The following is a 20235-nucleotide window of genomic DNA, read 5'->3' as shown; positions in this document are numbered from 1 at the left end:
TCTCTTTCATTAGGAATGTCCTCCAGTAGTGACTGTTCCTTCACCACCACCATTCTCCAGGGACTGTCTCAGTGCTATTTTTGGACTTATATTACTACTGGCTATCTTCCATTTCATAGGTTGACAACTCCGTTCTTCTGATTCATCTTTGTTATTGCAGGAAGGCTTCCTCCTAATGTTGCTATTCATCCAGGATGAAGTTACCCTTTGTAAGATGGTTTGATGTGTTTTCAAGGGCCATTTTGGGATAAAGTTTTGCCTCATGGTTTCAAGGCAGTACAGGGACCACTGGAAACAGGACAGGGCAAAGGCCAGGATGATGGGGACCAGTGTTCCCAGTCCGTTCTTCGTGCATCTGACCAGTCTGTCCAGAAGGTGGACAGGGTAGTCTTTTTTGCTGGCTATCAGCAGTTCCATCGGTTGAGCAATGCAAACCTAGTAGGAGAATTTATGAAGGAACTAGAACAGGTGCCTCAATGGCTGTGTGGAACTTTTCTTCTAAACCATACTTTCATAGATATTCCCTGATAAAGTTCCCTGATGAAGGCTCCATCGCAACGAAGGGGAGTAGAAACCTACAGCTTCTCTTAAATGAGCATGTGTGGGGCTAGGTGCTGACTGGTTAATGAGAATGACTGGAGATGAGATGTGAGAGAAGTGGCAGTTGCTTTGGACAGCTGGTTAGGAAGTTCGGTTCAGAGGCAGTTGAGCACTTGCGGTGTAGAGAGCGGTCTGTATGCTATAGCGTGTCTGTGAATGTCTGGTATAGAAATGTAAAGGTGAAGTTTATTTCCTATTTATGCAACCAGAGACATGCCCCTTCCCTCTTCCAATCTACTTTTTCCAAAATAAATCCATTTTGTTTTATTCAAAATAATCTCTGCTTCTCATTATTTCTAAATTAGCTTAAACAAAGTTTACATAGCAGTTGAAGAAGTCATTACACCCACATACCAGTGGGTTGCTACACTGAAGACTTCAGCAATAGTTTCAGCAAGGTATAACAGCAAATACTGAGAAAGGTTTAAGGATGGTTGTCTGTAGTAAAATACAGAACAAGATGACAGGTGGCTGTGTGTCTGGTGGTTGTGCATCGTATGGGTGACAAATGGGAACTGTGCATCTCACTGAAGTGCTGTAGTGAGTTAGGGACACATGCTTGTTGCTGCTGTTTAGTTGTTTAGTCATGTCCGACTCTTCGTGACCCCATGGAACAGAGCACGCCAGGCCCTCCTGTCTTCCACTGCCTCTCGGAGTTGGGTTAAATTCATGTTGGTCGCTTCAATGACACTGTCCAACCATCTCATCCTCTGTCATCCCCTTTTCCTCCTGCCTTCACACTTTCCCAACATCAGCGTCTTTTCCAGGGAGTCTTCACTTCTCATGAGATGGCCAAAGCATTGGAGCCTCAGCTTCAGGATCTGTCCTTCCAGTGAGCACTCAGAGTTGATTTCCTTTAGAATGGATAGGTTTGTTCTCCTTGCAGTCCAGGGGACTCCCAAGAGCCTCCTCCAACACCACAATTCAAAAGCATCAATTCTTCGGCAGTAAGCTTTCTTTATGGTCCAGCTCTTACTTCCGTACATCACTACAGGGAAAACCATAGCTTTGACTATGTGGACTTTTGTTGGCAAGTTGATGTCTCTGCTTTTTAAGATGCTATCAAGGTTTGTCATCGCTTTCCTCCTAAGAAGCAGGCGTCTTTTAATTCGTGGCTGCTGTCTCCATCTGCAGTGATCATGGAGCCCAAGAAAGTGCCTCCATATCTTCCCCTTCTATTTGCCAGGAAGTGATGGGACCAGTGGCCACTGTTACATACAGCACTGATGTTACCTGTCTGTCATGGGTTTGGAGGGAAAGTTCCATCCTATGGGGAGTGGAAGGCGGGACATCAGGAGGAGGGGCTGTACTGTATAAATATGTGATGCCTGTGTGGTGAGAGGAGAGACACTGAGTGAGACACTGGGATGTGACGAAGCAGCAGCTGGGAAGAAGAAGCTGTTGTGGGAGTCTGTGTGTCAGACAGGGTACTTCTGTGTGTCAGAGTACCAACCTGATAGGTTCAGGTGTCTGTATGGTTAGCCAGAACTGATAGGTTCAGGGTCTGTGCTTCAAGTTAAGGGTTCTGGGTGAACCAAACTGTGTGTATGTATGAGTGAAACTAAGCCACGTTACTTTATCTTATTTACCTGATTGTTTATTTTTCCCTGTGTGTTGTATGTAAATAAACCTAATCCTTTTATTGTTTAAAAATCCATCCCTGGTCTGTGTGACTTCTTCAAGGGAATGGTTGGTGGCAGCTTAGTGTAACTGTGTGACATATCCCAGTAGGTCTGGGTTTGTCACATTGATTGGTGTCCAGCGTGTGGGATACGACTGGTCCAGTTGTCCAGCGGTCCAGCAAAGCCTTGGCAGGTGTGCCCAGAGCAAGGGGGGTCTAGTCAGGGACAGTCTGAGGCGCGTAGGTAATCTTCTAGGTGTACCTCACGGGGAGGTGCGCTAGTAGAAGAACGTGCCAACTGGGGAGACTTAGATTAAGGTGCTCTGAGGCAGCCTAGTTTTGGCGGGAAAAAGCTGAGGCAAAACTGCATAGTAACAGTGAGCTAGCTTGCCAGCTGAGAGGCCCAGCAGAGGGGGGTAGGCTCTGACTCGATACTGTTGCAAGTTAGTGCTGAAGAACAGCAGCCTAGAGAAGGCTGGTTCTGAGGCAAGAAGGAAAAAAAAGTGGTCGTTTTATTTTGAGGCTTGACTTTTTAAAGCAGCCTGTTCTGAGGGGGGATTATGCCCTTGACTCGAAGCCAGATGGCAGAAATGAGTGAAGTGAAAGACCCCCAGATTGACCAAGGTTCTGAGGATGAATTTGGCTCAGTGCAAGGTGACAGCACAGGAGAGCAGAACCCAGAACTCAGAAAATTGCTCATAGCCCAACAGCATGAACTGAGGATGAGGCAATTTGAAGTGGAGGAAAGATTAGAGAGAGAAAGAAGGGAGGAAAGGGAAAGGCAATTTGAAATGGAGCAAAGGGAAAGGGAGAAACAAAGGCAATTTGAATTAGAGAGAGAGAGAATGGAGAGGGAAGAAAGAATGGAGAGAGAGAAAATTGCTCTGGAAAAAGAAAGGATGGCGTATGAGTTAAGAAAATTGGAAATGATGAACCAGAACAATAATAACAATAGGGATTCTGAGGGAGGCCAACTGTCTAAAGCTGACCTGAAGAAATTCCCTGTGTACCACAAGGGAGATTGTCCTGAAGTGTTCTTTTCCTTAGTGGAAAGAGCGTTTGTGGACTTCTCAGTGAGGGAAACTGAGAAGATGACCATCATGCGATCTTTAATCAGTGGTAGCCTGGCTGAGGTTTATGCCGAGATGCCTGAGGAACTGATGAAAGATTTTGCAGAGTTTAAAAAACTGGTGTTTGCCAGACATGGGATAAACGCGGAGCAGCTGAGACAAAGATTTAGGTCCCTCACCAAGAAACCAGAACAGACTTTTACCCAAGTGGGGGCCCAATTGGTGAGGCTGCTTGAGAAATGGCTATCGCAGGAGGGGACAGAGACCTATGAGCAGCTTAAAGATTTGATAGCACTGGAACAGTTCTATTCAGTCCTGCATGGGGAATTGAAATTCCAGGTGAGGGAAAGGAAACCGAAATCTGTGGCAGCAGCCGCAGAGATCGCAGATTTTATTTCCCAAATAAGAAAGCCCTTGGGTGAGGGGAAATCTGTAGGTAAACCCAAAGAAACCTACAGCAAGTACTCTCAGGGACCAGGGAAAAGCCAGCAAGGGGGAGGGGCCCATGGTGAAGGGAAGCCCTCAGACATGAAACCAAGACCTCAGATTTTGGAGGGAAAACCAAAACAAGATGAGAGAGAATCAAAATACACCAGAAAATGTTATTTCTGTCAGGGAAAGGGCCATCTAATCTCAGAGTGTGAGAAATTAAGGCAGCTAAAAGGAATGGTGCCTCAGGATTCGAGTGGAACCAAGCCAAAAGCTGTGTTCTGTGTCCAGAAAGAGCAAGGCTCATTGTCACTGAGGGAGCCTGTTGCCATGGCTACTCAATCTGAAACAGCTACATCTGCTGATCAGGCTGAGGAAAATGGTCCTCTTGTAGAGGTCAGGCGCTGCCTGCTGGTGAGAACAGATTCTCAGTTGTTTGAGACAGCAGGGGTGGACGTAGGAATACTTGACCGTCAGTATCGGGGGCTGCGGGACACTTGTTCCCAGGTAACCCTGTGCCATCCAGATATCATCCCTAGGGAGTTTATAATCCCAAATGAGAGCATAAAGGTGGCAGGGATTGAGGGGCAGGTAATCTCTCTGCCAGTAGCAGAGGTACCTGTCAACTTTCAAGGCTGGAGGGGAGTTTGGCGGCTAGCAATTTCATCGACTCTGCCAGCAGCCGTGCTCGTGGGAAATGACCTGGCTGAACATGTGAAAAGGGTGCTAGTGATTACACGCTCACAAGCCACCACGGGGACAGTTCAGGGGGGTAATGATGAGCCAGAGACGGAAGCAGAGGGGAGTTCAGAAGCTGTGGTGGAAACCTTAACCACGGACAGCAGATTTGGACAGGAGCAAAAGGCAGACGCCACTCTCCAAAAGTGTTTTGAACAGGTGACTGACGCCCAGCTAACACCTGAAACCCCAGTGAGATTTCTGGAGAAAAAGGGGATTTTATATAGAGAGACCCTGAGGAATATCTCAAAAGGGGGAGATGGGATCAGAAGTCAGCTGGTGGTACCTGAAAAGTATCGCCCCATGATCTTACAAAGGGGGCACTCTGACATGTTTGCTGCACACTTAGGGGTGAACAAAACACAGCAGAGAATCACACAGAATTTCTACTGGCCTGACATAGGGAAGCAGATCAGGGAGTTCTGTAAACAATGTGATGTGTGTCAAAGGCAGGGGAATAACCGCGACAGGACCAAAGCAAAGTTGTGCCCTTTGCCTGTGATTGACACTCCGTTCAAATGCATAGGGGTGGATATTGTGGGACCTTTGCCCAAGGCCACAAAGAGGGGGAACAGGTTCATTCTAACAATTGTGGACCATGCCACAAGGTATCCTGAAGCCATACCCTTGACTAACATTGAAACTAACACAGTGGCAGATGCTTTGGTGGGGTATATGTCCAGGATGGGATTTGCCTCAGAGATAATCACAGATTTGGGCGCATCGTTCACATCAAAGCTCATGAAACGCTTATGGCAAATCTGTGGAATTAAGCACAAGGAAACCACTGCTTATCATCCTGAAAGTAATGGGTTAACTGAGAAGTTCAATGGGACTCTAATGCGCATGATTAGGGCTTACTTGGCAGAGAATCCAAACAATTGGGACCAGAAGCTGCAATCCCTGTTGTTTGCTTATCGATCAGTGCCACAAGCCAGTACCGGGTTCAGTCCATTTGAACTTTTATTTGGGAGAAGGGTGAAAGGGCCCCTTGATTTGATCAAACAAAATTGGGAGCAGATCACCCAGGATGACCCACAAGACGTTGTGACATACATAGACACCTTGATGAATGACCTAAGGAGAAATCTAGAGCTGGCAGCAGAAAACCTGCAAGCTCAGAAGGTCAGACAGAAAACATGGTATGACCACAAAGCTAGAGAGAGGCACTTTGACCCAGGGGAGGAAGTGCTTTGGCTTAGGCCCTGCAGAGAGAACAAACTGCAGCTCCAATGGGCAGGACCATATAGGGTCATTTCCAAGATGTCAGACCTGAACTACCTAATAGAGCAGGAGGAGAACCAAGCAAGGAGGGTGGTTCATGTGAATGCCCTAAAACCCTACTACAGAGGGGAACAGAGGGTTTTATTCGCGATAAAAGCAGCTGAGAGTGAGGAAGCTGAATTGCCCTTCTGGGAGGGTAGAGGGGAAGTAAAATACAACCCAGAGGAGGTAAAGATCAGTCCTGCACTCACCCAAGACCAGCAGCAAGAACTAAAAATGCTCCTTAGTAAATATCACCAGGTGTTTTCCAACAAGCCGGGGATAGTGAAGGGAGTGATGCATCGGATCCATACAGGGGATGCACCCCCGCAGGCAGTATCCCCATACCGAGTAACGGGACCCTATAGGGACAAGGTGCGGAAGGAGCTGGACGAGATGCTGAGGGAGAACATAATCGTCCCCTCTTCTAGTCCTTGGTCCTCTCCGATAGTCCTTGTGGACAAGCCTGATGGGAGCATTAGGTTTTGTGTCGATTACAGGAAATTAAACCGTGTAACCACTCCTGATGCCTACCCAATGCCCAGGCTAGACAACCTGATTGAAACCATAGGGGGTTGTCGGTTCATCTCATCATTGGACCTGGTAAAGGGATATTGGCAATTAAGAATTGATCCCAGGGATCAAGAAAAGACTGCCTTTTGCAGCCCTTTTGGTCTCTATGAGTTTCGAGTCCTGAGCTTTGGTCTCAGAAATGCACCAGCCACATTCCAAAGGCTGATGGACCAGACCTTGGCAGGGCTCAGTGACTTTACAGTGGCCTACATTGACGACATAGGGATCTTCAGTAATACCTGGGAAGATCACCTGATACACCTGGAGTTAGTGCTGCAGAGGTTAAGTGCAGCAGGGCTAACAGTAAAGGCCAGCAAGTGTCAGCTGGGTAGCCCAGAAATAAAATACTTGGGTCACATGGTAGGGGGAGGAGTGATAAAACCCCTGGAGGCCAAAATAGAAGCTGTTCGTGATTGGCCTAGACCCAACACCAAGAAAAAGGTCAAATCATTTCTTGGGTTGGTGGGCTACTACAGAAAGTTCATCCCGAGGTTTAGCGAGATTGCGGCTCCGCTGACCGATCTGACGAGGAAGAAGGCTGATGACCGCATCCCGTGGACCAGCGACTGTGAGGCGGCGTTCCAGAGGTTGAAGGAGGCGTTAATCAACTATCCAGTGTTGCGGGCTCCAGACTTCGACCGAGAGTTCATCATCTACACCGATGCGTCTAACAGCGGGGTAGGAGCAGTTCTGTGCCAGGAGGATGAGAATGGTGACCAGCATCCAGTGTCCTACCTGAGTAGGAAACTTCAAAAAGGTGAGAGACATTTGGCAACCGTGGAGAAGGAGTGTTTGGCCATAGTCTACGCGATCCAGAAGGCCAAGCCTTACATCTGGGGAAGACATTTTATTCTGTGTACTGACCATTCACCATTGCAATGGTTAAAGACAATGAGAACCCACAATAGCAAACTTATGAGGTTGGCTTTAAACCTACAGGACTATGACTTTGAAGTGAAGGTGGTCAGAGGGTCAGTGAACTGTGTTGCTGACGCCTTATCAAGAAGACCTGAAGATTGGAGACGGCGAAAGAACATGGACTATGTGTATATAATGATGACAAAAAGTTAAATGTACCTGGTTTTGAAATTGGTTTGTATGAATAAAGGTAAATTGATGTAATGTATATGGTAAATGTTTAAATGCCTATTTGCTATGTTTAACTTAGAATGTAAGTATAAGTAAGTATAAAATGGTATGTATAACTGTTGTTGTGTGTTTTACCCAGGTTGTTTTTTGGTGAAAAGCACCTTAGCTTTCCCCCTACAAAACAACTTATAAAGAGGGGAGGTGTTACATACAGCACTGATGTTACCTGTCTGTCATGGGTTTGGAGGGAAAGTTCCATCCTATGGGGAGTGGAAGGCGGGACATCAGGAGGAGGGGCTGTACTGTATAAATATGTGATGCCTGTGTGGTGAGAGGAGAGACACTGAGTGAGACACTGGGATGTGACGAAGCAGCAGCTGGGAAGAAGAAGCTGTTGTGGGAGTCTGTGTGTCAGACAGGGTACTTCTGTGTGTCAGAGTACCAACCTGATAGGTTCAGGTGTCTGTATGGTTAGCCAGAACTGATAGGTTCAGGGTCTGTGCTTCAAGTTAAGGGTTCTGGGTGAACCAAACTGTGTGTATGTATGAGTGAAACTAAGCCACGTTACTTTATCTTATTTACCTGATTGTTTATTTTTCCCTGTGTGTTGTATGTAAATAAACCTAATCCTTTTATTGTTTAAAAATCCATCCCTGGTCTGTGTGACTTCTTCAAGGGAATGGTTGGTGGCAGCTTAGTGTAACTGTGTGACATATCCCAGTAGGTCTGGGTTTGTCACAGCCACAACTTGGTTTTTTTGATGCTGAACTTCAGACCGTTTTTTTGCACTCTCCTCTTTCCCCCGCATTAAGAGGTTCTTTAATTCCTCCTCACTTTCTGCCATCAGAGTGGTATCATCTACATATCAGAGGTTGTTTATATTTCTTCCAGCAATCTTAATTCCGGCTTGGGATTCCTCCACTCCGGCCTTTCACATGATGTATTCTGCCTATAAGTTAAATAAGCAGGCGGACAACATACTGTACAGCCTTGTCATAATCCTTTCCCAATTTAGAACCAATCACTTGTTCCATATCTAGTTGTAACTGTTGCTTCCTGTCCCACATATAGATTTCTCAGGAGACAGATAAGGTGGTCAGGCACTCCCATTTCTTTAAGGACTTGCCATAGTTTGCTGTGGTCCGCACAGTCAAAGGCTTTTGCGTAGTCAATGAAGCAGAAGTAGATGTGTTTCTGGAACTCTCTGGCTTTCTCCATAATCCAGCACATGTTAGCAATTTGGTCTCTTGTTCCTCTGCCCCTTCAAAATCTAGCTTGTACTACTGGGAGTTCTCGGTCCACATACTGTTGAAGCCTACCTTGTAGGATTTTGAGCATAACCTTGCTAGCGTGTGAAATGAGTGCAATTGTACGTTAGTTGGAGCATTCTTTGGCACTGCCCTTCTTTGGGATTGGAATATAGACTGATCTTTTCTAATCCTCTGGCCACTGCTGAGCTTTCCAAACTTGCTGGCATATTGAATGTAGCACTTTAACAGCGTCATCTTTTAAAATTTTAAATAGTTCCACTAGGATGCCATCACCTCCACTGGCCTTGTTGTTAGCCATGCTTTCTAAGGCCCACTTGACTTCATTCTCCAGGATGTCTGGCTCTAGGTCAGCAACTACATTATCTGGGTTGTCTGGGATATCCAAATCTTTGTGGTATAGTTCCTCTGTGTATTCTTGCCACCTCTTCTTGATGTCTTCTGCTTCTCTGAGGTCCCTCCCATTTTTGTCTTTTATCATGTTCATCTTTGCGCAAAATGTTCCTCTAGTATGTCCAATTTTCCTGAACAGATCTCTGGTCTTTCCTTTTCTGTTATCTTCCTCTATTTCTTTGCATTGTTCATTTAAGAAGGCCCTCTTGTCTCTCCTTGCTATTCTTTGGAAGTCTGCACTCCATTTTCTGTAACTTTCCTTATCTCCCTTGTATTTTGTTTCCCTTCTCCTCTCTGCTATTTCTAAGGCCTCATTGGACAGCCACTTTGCTTTCTTGCCTTTCCTTTTCTTTGGGATGGTTTTTGTTGCTGCCTCCTGTACAACGTTATGAGCCTCTATCCAAAGTTCTTCAGGCACTCTGTCCAACAAATCTAGTTCCTTAAATCTGTTCTTCACTTCCACTGTGTATTCATAAGGGATTTGGTTTAGATTATACCTGACTAGCCCAGTGGTTTTTTCTACTCTCTTCAGTTTAAGCTTGAATTTTGCTATGAGAAGCTGATGATTAGAGCCGCAGTCAGCTCCAGGTCTTGTTTTTGCTGCCTGTATAGAGCTTCTCCATCTTTGGTTGCAGAGAATATAGTCAATCTGTTTACGGTATTGCCCATTTGGTGATATCCATGTGTAGAGTCGCCTCTTGTGTTGTTGGAAAAGAGTGTTTGTGATGACCAGCTTGTTCTCCTGACAAAATTCTATTAGCCTTTGCCCTGCTTCGTTCTGAACTCCAGGGCCAAACTTTCCTGTTGTTTCTTTTATCTCTTTACTCCCTGCTTTAGCATTCCAGTCCCCTAGAATGAGAAGAACATCTTTCGTTGGTGTCAGTTTTAGAAGTTGTTGTAAGTCTTCAAAAACTGGTCAATTTCAGTCTTCTCAGCACTGGTGGTTGTTGCATAAACTTGGATTATTTTGATGTTGAATGGTCTGCCTTGGATTCGTATTGACATCATTCTATCATTTTTGAGATTATATCCCATTACAGCTTTTCCCACTCTTTTGTTGATATGAGGGCTACTCCATTCCTTCTACGGGCTTCTTGCCCACAATAGTAGATATGATATTCATCAGAATTCAATTCGCCCATTCCTGTCCATTTTAGTTCACTGTCAATGTTTATTCTTGCCATCTCCTGTTTGACCACCTCCAGCTTCCCAAGGTTCATAGATCTTACATTCCAGGTTCCTATGCAGTATTTTTCTTTGCAGCATCGGACTTTCCTTTCATTTCCAGGCATGTCCACAGCTGAGCGTCCTTTTGGCTTTGGCCCAACCACTTCATTAGCTGTGGAGCTACCTGTACTTGTCCTCCGCTCTTCCTCAGTAGAATGTTGGACGCCTTCCGACCTGAGGGTCCCATCATCCAGCGTCATATCTTTTAGCCTTTTGTTTCTGGTCATGGGGTTTTCCTGGTATAGATCCTGGAGTGGCTTGCCACTGCCTACTCCAGGTGGATTGCGTTTAGTCGGAGCCCTCCACTATGACCTGTCCGTTTTGGTTGGCCCTGCACGGCATAGCCCATAGCTTCACTGAGGTACTCGAGCCCCTTTGCCACGACAAGGCAGCAATCCATGAAGGGGGATCACTGAAGTGCTGTAGTGAGTTAGGGACACATGTTGCAAGGCTCAATTCAAGATGCTGATTTAAAGCCTTAAAGCCCTAAACAATTTAAGGTCTGGTTATCTGAGCAGTTAATGCTAGTCTCATTACGTGCCCGTCGGAACATTACGATCTTCAGGAGAAGCCCTCTCCAAAAGACTACAAGCTTGTAGGAGAGGGCCTTCTGTGTGGCTTTCAGACTGTAGAGTGCACTTCCTTCAGATCTGCAATGTTTCTATTCCGGCTCCTTTTACAAAGGAACTAAAAGCTCATTTGTTTTAAACATGGATGTGGTGTTGCCTTTCACTGTATCCTTTGTTGATTTTAATGGTTTTCATATACTTACTTGATTTTAATGGTTTTTAGGGTGGGAATGTTTTATTTGATTTTATAATTTTATAATTAAATGTGTTACATTTGTTTTGATTCTTTTAAGATATTTGGAAAGCGTTTGGAGTGCTATTTGAGCAGGGCAGAAATTCAATAAATAAATAAATAAGCTATATCCCATTACTGGACAATTATAAACCAAATTATACAGCTTTCCCAATTGTCTAGAAGATGTAAAAATAGCAAAATCAATCTAACTTGGAAGTTATAGCCTATATCTTTTCCCGCCTAAATTTGGGATTAAAAAGTTCAGGATAAAATATTATATGAAATGTTATAATTGAATGTTTATTATTATTGAGGAAATATTATTATTATTATTGAGGAAAAGAGGGATTTTGTTACTGAGCTAGAAACTATAGGGAGTACTAGCTAAATTGACCAGCACCATTCACAGCTCTCCTGTCTAACTAAGCACTAAAGTCAACTAAATTCCTGGTTTTTATTTAAAGAGTGAAACAAAACAACAGACTCACCAATACAGATGAAACCTGTAGAATCTAGTTTACTGCCAGATGAACACTCACAGATGAAAGACCCAAGATTGTTCCTGCAGGCACCGTTGACACAAGGGCTGCTCTCACATTCATTTATATCTATAATCCAGAAGGCAAAGACACAGTTAGGCATGCCATGTGTTTCTGGAAAATATTATGATGTATAAATGCTGCCATGAACCCTGTTATGCCAAAATGTCTGGAAAAATTATTCACTTAAAGAAAAAACAAGAGCTTGGCTAAATATCTATAATGCAGAGAATGTAGGGCAGACAGTTAGCATGAGCACAAAAGGTTCTGCATAGTTTTGGAAGTGCTAATTAACTGGCTGTTTCACATAAACTAGGAACTTCCAAGAATTTGGATTGAAAAGATTTTCCAGAATCAACTATAATTGCCTTGTGAGAAACCAGAATCCATTTTAATGTAAAGCAATACACTCTCTACCACAACATACTGTGTCCAAACAAAGACCTTATTGTTTTTGTCACTTATGGCTTCATTGGGCTTCAGGAAAATTAAGAAAACACTGTTAGAAGCTAAACATTACAATGCTGTCTGGGACTCTGGAGACCTGGAAACTGCTCAAAGAAATAATATTGCAACTACAATACAGTAAACAATATCTCTATCCCACATTCTGTTTTGCTTTGTTTCACCCTCCCATTCTATTATTTTTTAATCTTCATTTTAAAAAGGTACTCAGGAAGGTGCAGCAAGGATCCACCTGACAATACCGATCTTTAAAAAAAAAGTGAAGTTAGCTGAAATATTTTTAAAAGAACAGATTCCTTCATTCTCTGGAGAGTAATTTTGTGTACGTTAACCATGCCTTTGCAGTTCATCCATATCACTTTTGATACGAGCCTTAAATCAAATCAGACATTCTAATCCAAACAAAAAGTTCATGTTGTGGCTCAGGCATGGAATAGATTTTAGTACATAATTATGTTCTCGGGAAAGGAATAAGAACTAAGGTGAACTAAAATTAAAAAGTAAGTGAAAAATTGAACAGAAGACCTAGTTAAGTACTGGATAAATACATACTGTATGCAATAATAAATACGCAGATTAGATCAAAATAAATTGCCCCCTTATTCCAAATAACGTGTTGGTCCTCCTTGAATCTTATATGTTAAATCTGCCTTTTATGGTTTCTGAGGGTAAAAATGTAGTTCAGCCATTCTTTGCTTTACAGTTTTACATAAATGAGGGTGAAGCTTTCTGTCAGTGAAGCTGCAAGAGAACCAAAAGTCACAGAGAAGTTTTTCTGTTAAAAATCAAAAACAAACCCCTAATGCTCTTCCCTCTCAAATACTCAAATATCCATATTTCACCCTTTATACCAGAAACAAAGAGGCTCAATTAAAAAAAAACATCACTGGATGCTTTTTATTAGACTCCTGCCTCAGAGAAATTTTAAAGCTACTGCCACACTGCACCCTTCAATTCAGAAAAGGAGATGCTGCATTCCACGAGAAGATGAAAAAATATATATTGTATTTTGGAAGCCCATGTAGTCAACTATTCTTTGCTTTGCTTATTCTTTGCATCTGTTATCCATTACAGCATTTAGTAAATACTGTGTAATTCTCTTAACAAATTGCTTTGTATCTTCTTGATTACCCTTGAATCTAATTGATGAGATCTGAATGGAACAAACCTTGGGTCAAGGTACATTCTTTCAGTTAGAAAAGACTGGATATTTAAATACATCAAAACCTGCAGTTCTGCACCCACTGATCCAGGACTAAGCCAGATTTAATCAAATGGAGATTATGTCTGAATGTTTATGCACAGGACTGCACTACAATACTTATTACTGCTTATTTTAGGGCAGAAATTACTACAACGGCCACAACTAATGAGCAGCTAATGTGCAGCACAAACCTTAGGCTCTTAGAAGCAGCAGTGAAAGACTATGATGGGAAGACATCATGCCTTGATAGAAGATGTTGGAGCAAAAGGTGTGAGGGTTTGAAAGCAACTATACCATCTTCCTCACAATCATTATTCAAACACTTAGGGTAAAATATATCAATTTGCCACTTCATCTCTGCACTGGAGCTTGGTTAGTCCTGCATCGTATCATGTCTTTTGCATCACTGCTTTCCTCTGTGGTTCCAATTGCTGCCTGTCTTGCAAACAAATCTCTTCTATACTATACTATTCAGAAAAGATATGTTGGGATCACAGTGGGTAACTCAGAGATAATACTGACGGAAAAGAGAAATTGTGTGCTAATGATTATTCGGAAAGAAAGTAAGGAAAAGATCACCATTCTTGGTTCTTTTTAAGAAGAAAGGCAGGATAAAATATTTTAAATAAATGATTAAAATAAATCTGTTGCTCTGATGTTTGGAAGATAATGCAGGGTTGGTAGCTTATTTGAGCCCATCCCATGCATCATTCTTCTTGACAAATGGTAATAAATCTTTGGGTTTTTTTTTCTAAGAAGGACTTTTTTCCCTTAAGAGGAAAGAGGAACATTGAGGATTCTCTAATTTAGAAAACAAGAGAAAGGCAGGACAGCATCAATATACCAATCTATGCAAATCTTCTGTAATCTTTACCCTATCTTTGTGTGTTATATGTCACAAAGCCACTTCTTAGTTATGGGACCTAACAGAATTTTCAAGGACCTAACAGAATTCTCTCTCTCTCACACACACACACTCACTCACTCACTCACCCAAACCCACCAATACCACCGACATAAATAGGTGCTACATGTTCTGCATTTAGTCCAGTCTGCCCGTGACTGCATTCACATATTTCACATCAGAACAGTAATAGTGATTATTGTCTTTTTGAAAGATTTTCTATGTGTAAGAGAAAGAGAGTGTGCATTTATTCCCTCTCATTGCTTCATATATAAAATTGTTGCCAAAAAAGGCTATGTGCAAGTAGTTAGCAGAATCTGGGTCCTCTCTGCAATTTATCGTAGTTTTAAGTTTAAAAGCTGTCATGCCAGTGGCTGATTGTTAATAGGGTAAAGATCTATTGTTAGGAAAGCCCTGACATTCAATTCCAACATCTATCCATGTAGCTTTAGTTTTATGTTAAAGCCAAAATCCTGCATACACTGAGTTGAAAATAACATCCGATGAGCAAAGCAGGGCTTGTTTCAGAGTAGCCATGGGTAGGTTTATGCTATTATGTAATGTTTATCATGTTTCAGGCTTTATTTCCCCAGTGCTCTTGAATATATTATGCACCTGCTAAATTCTGAAGTCATTCTAAGCATGTTAGACAAGAAGGGCTATGTAACATTATATAAAATAAAGATAAGTTGATGACAGATTTATTTTCTGCTATATAAAAACTGGCAATGCTTCAATATTTAATGCACTTTGGTGGATTAGATAAATGTCTGCATTTATCTTTGTTTTAAATATGCTGGTGTTAACGTATAGTAAAAGTTTCACATTTCATCTTTCAGTATTAATAAGTTAGTAAATTTCAATCTACTGTTTAAATTTTTGTTTCTTCACTAAAAGACTTGGTCCAACTATGCTTGTATAGTTTGTTAGAGGAACCTATTTCAAAGCCAAAACTGGAGATATCCCTTTTGCCTACATTTCAGTGATTTATGTTTTGTTGTTTGTGTTCTGGGATACACATTCAACAGTGTGAGCATGTTTGTATCCAGAATACGGCTTTGAAGCTCAGTATCAAGATAAACAGATAAAGTTAGCATCTCCTTATTGTATTATTTCAGCCTTTAGCCTACAATAAACTCCCCATGATACTAGAACATAAAACACACAGACAGCCATTTGAACTCTAGTAAAAACATGCAACTACATCCAGTATCACACAAATGGGCATCCACCTGCACAACAGGACTTGGCCTTTTTCTTTACCCCTTGCATTCCTTGTGTATCCCAACATCTGCTCCAATCAGCTGGAACAAATGCGGGGGGGGGGGGAGAGTATATGGAGTGCTAGAAGAAGAAGGGGGATTAATTTCATCAGTGAATTTCATCCCACTGCTGATGGACAGTGTGCCTGGTATCTTTACACAATCAAAACAACAGCATCATGATTTTTAAATGGATTGTCATATTAAGGAAATGGTCATGGAAATAAATTTACATCCAGCATAGAAGGCACTGAATATATGTAGAACGAACTGAAAGCTATTTTCAAATATTTCAGAATGACTATGTGCTAACTCTGTCCTTGTCAAAATGAGAGCCAACTGGGACTTTGTTATGAAGCAAGGTCATTTCCACAAAGAAACCAATTACATTCATTTTCAAAACCTGCCCATAAATTGCTTATATTTACCTAGAGGGAACGTTAACATAGTCTAATTTACAGGTACGTAAGATTTTTGAAGGACTCAATTGAAAGTTCATGTTCAACAACTCAGTACAAAAACTCTTCAACCCATCCTCTATCCCTTCTCTTTGAGATTGGAAGACAAGTCATCATACCTGATCCCAGATCATATATCTGAACATTTCTTGAAAGCCAAACTATATAAGAATAGGCTCTGTACAAGAAAAATCTGCCCTAGTTATCCCATGCTAATTCAGCAACACCATGAATGAGTTTTTTTACTTGGCCTCATAATTCTATTCCCAACTCAAACTCCTTGCTCATTGTCTACAAAATTATATGAATATTTAGCCTCTAAATTTATACCAAAATAAGTCTGCTTCCAAGATTAAAAATAAAACAAATTAGGACTTTTACAAATATCAGGAAAGAACAGCTACCTTCCTTCAGGTAGATGAGGTAATTTGAGCAATAGTTAAAGCCTTCTATTACTGACTGATGTAAAAAGAACTTTGTCCATTTTTTCACTGTGGAATCCTTACCTTCACATGTGTCCGTTTCACTGCTGAATATATATCCCTTTGGACATGTACAGCTATAGCTTCCAGGAGTATTTCGACACAGGCCATTGTCACATAGCAATCTGTTCACTAAACATTCATCAATATCTGGAAAAGATAAATTAATCCTATTGATTTGTCTGGATACAGTAGAAGTGAGCTTTTCTTCTTGCGTGCGCGCGCACACACACACACAAAATTTCCCATGATACCTTTGAAATCATGGTAGTCATACAATATTTACAACAATAGTGGCTGCAATAATTATAAAATAAACAAGTTAAAAGATACATATTCTGTATGTGCACTGGAAGGAATACACAAGATGAATGTTATGCCACAATTAAGTATCTTACCTGACAGGAAAAACAGTCGCATACACACATCACTATCTGTGACTGACATGTGAAACTTGCATGGCAAAAATAGTCTCTTAAATGGGGGTAGGCAATCTGTGGCCTTTGGCCTGACCTCACAAGGCTCCAAAACACACTGTACATGCTGAGTATAGCCATGTATATTTTATTTATTTATTTATTTGATTTTTACCCCGCCCCTGTAGACAACGTCTACTCGGGGCAGCTTGCATCAGTTAAAACAGGTTAAAATAACATATACAAGCAATCTGCTCCTTTCCCAGCAGCTCACAAGGCTTGGAGGAAGGTGAAGGTTACAGTGGTGACCCCTTGTCTATCAGTATTTATATGAGAATCCCATAAACGGAACTAATGGCTTTCATTCAATAGGACTCGATTTACTATGCAACACAATAAAAAATAGAACCAGATTAGTTGAAAACTGGTTGTATCATACCAAAAGCCATCATTTTTTATGTTTATTCAGAATCAAAGGATATTACCTAATAACAGAAGTTATTACTATTGTCTTGATATGAGTATAGTTCAAATAACATACCAACACAATTTCTTCCTGAAACATCTGATTCATATCCACTGTTGCAATTACAACGATAGCTGCCACGTAGGTTTTCACAAACCCCATTCGAACAAATGTCAGGATCTAAAGCACATTCATTGATATCTACAGTACAGGAAGTACAGTACAAGATTATTAGCACAGGTAGATCACGGTTTCAACACTAGGATATATTGCAGTTATGCAAATATAGAAAGAACAAAATAATAAAATTAAAAGCTACTCCAATTTTCTAAAATTTTAAAAAGCCTAATATTGATTTAAATTAAAATATTAAAATTAATATAAAGAATTAAGAAACAGCATATAAAACAGAACTTGTTAACCACTAAACTGTCATCATTGATGTTGCTCAGACAGGCACTTAAAAATTACAGTTTTACACCTCAAACTTCCACAGAGTTCAGGAAATCCATGACAATGGCACAAAAACTGTTGTACAGTATCTGCATATTGTTGAACTGTTGCTTCAACAAAGTACTAGATGCTTTCTAACTCAAGAGAGCATCTATTAACATATTCCAAGCTTCTACAACACCTAATTTTTTTTTTGCCATTTTATTCCAGTGAGAACTTAACTTGCTCCCTCCTCCAAGTCTAATTCACTCTTTAACAACATGGTAGTGTTCCGCGAGCAAGAGTATATTGCAGATTGAAAGAAAAAGTGTGTTTACTGTATCTCAGTATACACAAATGATTGATTAACTTATCTGCATTATTTTCTGTTTTTTTGTGGGTTTTTTTTTTTAATACACAGAGCACATGTATAAAATGTTATGGAACATTACCTCTTCCATCAACAGTAATTCCTACTCCACTGCTACACAGACCATGGAACTCAGCTTCTCATGTGAAAATGTTGAAACAAAAGAAACAGAGTTGTTAACAGTGATTACTTCAAACAGCTTAGTACAATATAGACATTGCATATAAAACTCTTTTGAAAGCTCTGCTAATTTAGTTATATAACTGCAGACAAACCAGACTTTTTGACTAAAATTCTACAGTTTTCCCCTTCTCCACGCACAATAACGTGATTGCAAACTTGTGGTAGCTAATTGAGGCTAATTAACAAGGTGTTACTCATATATCTGGTCTAAAACTCATGAAATATGAGCTGTAAAATGTTATGCACATGTTAACATACCTTGTCAACTATAATTATACATTTAAAAGATATTCTGCTTTAATGGAGATGGAAAGGGGGAACTATTATTAGCTGCAGGATAAAACTTCATTTACGGAGGTTTCATCTGCCAGAAGACATAGCAGACTGACCTAATATTTTGTTCAACTTTGTTGAATAGAGATAGAAATGTAATTATTCACGCGGCCTGTTGCTTTACAGACTGTTAAAAACCCAGCATTGCAGGATGACGAAGTTGCTAGTAAACAAAAGTCTTGATTCAAAAGATATTTGCATAACTGGCAACCTGCGGTGGCAACAAGCTCTAGTAAATGTTGAAGAGTAGATGATAGAGGACATACGGATATGAAGAGAAGTATGACAAGAATGCATTCTGTTGCCACTGCTTTTAAATTTGTACTCCAAGAACTTCTTTAGAGAAGCACTTGCTCTTTCAAACAATGTAATATTTGCCAATTGAGGGGTTATCAATGTCCACTATGTAGACAATGCAGTAGTGTGTGTGTGTTCTGCCAGTGGTTCTTAACCTTTGTTACTCAGATGCTTTTGAACTGCAACTCCCAGAAACCCCAGTCAGCACAGCTGGTAGTGAAGGCTTCTGGGAGTTGCAGTCCAAAACTCCTGAGTAACCCAAGGTTAAGAACAAGTATGTTATGCCATCAAGTCAGTGCTGACTCATAGTGACTCTAAGAAGACTTTCCAGTAAGAGAGATATTTAAGGAGTAGTTTTATCAGTTCCACACACACACCAGCGAGTTTCCATGGTTGAGCAGAAAACTGAACCCAGTTCTCTTGAGTTCCTGTCAATCACTCTATCCAGTGGTTCCCAATCTTGGGTCCCCAGGTGTTCCTGGGCTACAACTCTCAGAAACTCTCTTCTGGACAGCACAACTAGTGGTGAAGGCTTCTGGAGGGTTTAATCCAAGAACATATGGGGGCCCAAGGTTAGGAACCACCGCATTACATCACACTGGGTAGTACTAGCTGGCAACGTAGATGATGGTTACTCAGTGAAGGCAACTGAAATAAGTAATTAATACAATCTTAAAATGAATATGATGAAATCATTGTAATTAATAAAAAGGACGGATCCAAGAACAGCAGTTAAAGATTTTAAAAAAACTGTGAGTGTGTTGATAAATTTAAGTTCTTGGAATTCAGCTGAATAAACACTGATATCATACTCACAAAATTATGTGAAAGAAATGGCCTGGAGGGACTCCCTTAATATTACAATGCAACAAAAATCTGATACAACACAAAGTTAAAACTGACCTTGAGAATGCACACTATTTGAGTGCCACACATTCTTGATTCTGCTGTATAGCATGGAATTGTACACTTTAACATAGGCTACTACAATGTGGATTTATTCCAGGACACTTAAGTATTTCTTGGATTCAGAGGATGACTGATGAGTTATAAAATGAATAAATAACAACCAAAATACATAAAACAGAGAAAACTAGAATGCTTCTGCCACATAAGAAACAAAATATTATGTTATCAACTACTTTATCAACTAGAATTATGTATGCATATTCTATTCTAATGAGGGAAAACTATTATTAGCTCCATTTATAGATGTTTCTTCTGCCAAAAGACATAGCAGACTGATCTAATAATTTGTTCAACTTTATAGAGCTTTTAACTGCAAGTATTTTCTTTAACTGCAGTTCTTGGATCTCTCCTTCTCATTGTTTACACAGTTTTCTTAATAC

At 41.0% G+C, this 20235-nt stretch overlaps 1 protein-coding gene across 1 annotated transcript in view; it reads right to left on the bottom strand.

Annotated features, from left to right (window-relative positions):
* FBN2 (fibrillin 2) overlaps window positions 1–20235 on the bottom strand; it is a 226226-nt gene that overhangs the window by 92117 nt on the left and 113874 nt on the right. The window contains exons 17-20 of the mRNA XM_072992394.2: window positions 18156–18209; window positions 17347–17472; window positions 16414–16539; window positions 11564–11683 (exon numbers count right to left, since the gene is read on the bottom strand). Of these exons, the coding sequence (XP_072848495.2) occupies window positions 11564–11683; window positions 16414–16539; window positions 17347–17472; window positions 18156–18209 (426 nt within the window). The remainder of the gene's footprint in view (window positions 1–11563; window positions 11684–16413; window positions 16540–17346; window positions 17473–18155; window positions 18210–20235) is intronic.

This window comes from Pogona vitticeps, chromosome 2 (genome assembly GCF_051106095.1).
Source record: "Pogona vitticeps strain Pit_001003342236 chromosome 2, PviZW2.1, whole genome shotgun sequence".
Taxonomy (NCBI): domain Eukaryota; kingdom Metazoa; phylum Chordata; class Lepidosauria; order Squamata; family Agamidae; genus Pogona; species Pogona vitticeps.
Note: the sequence above shows the minus strand (reverse complement) of the source record. Positions and strands in the feature narration are given on the sequence as shown.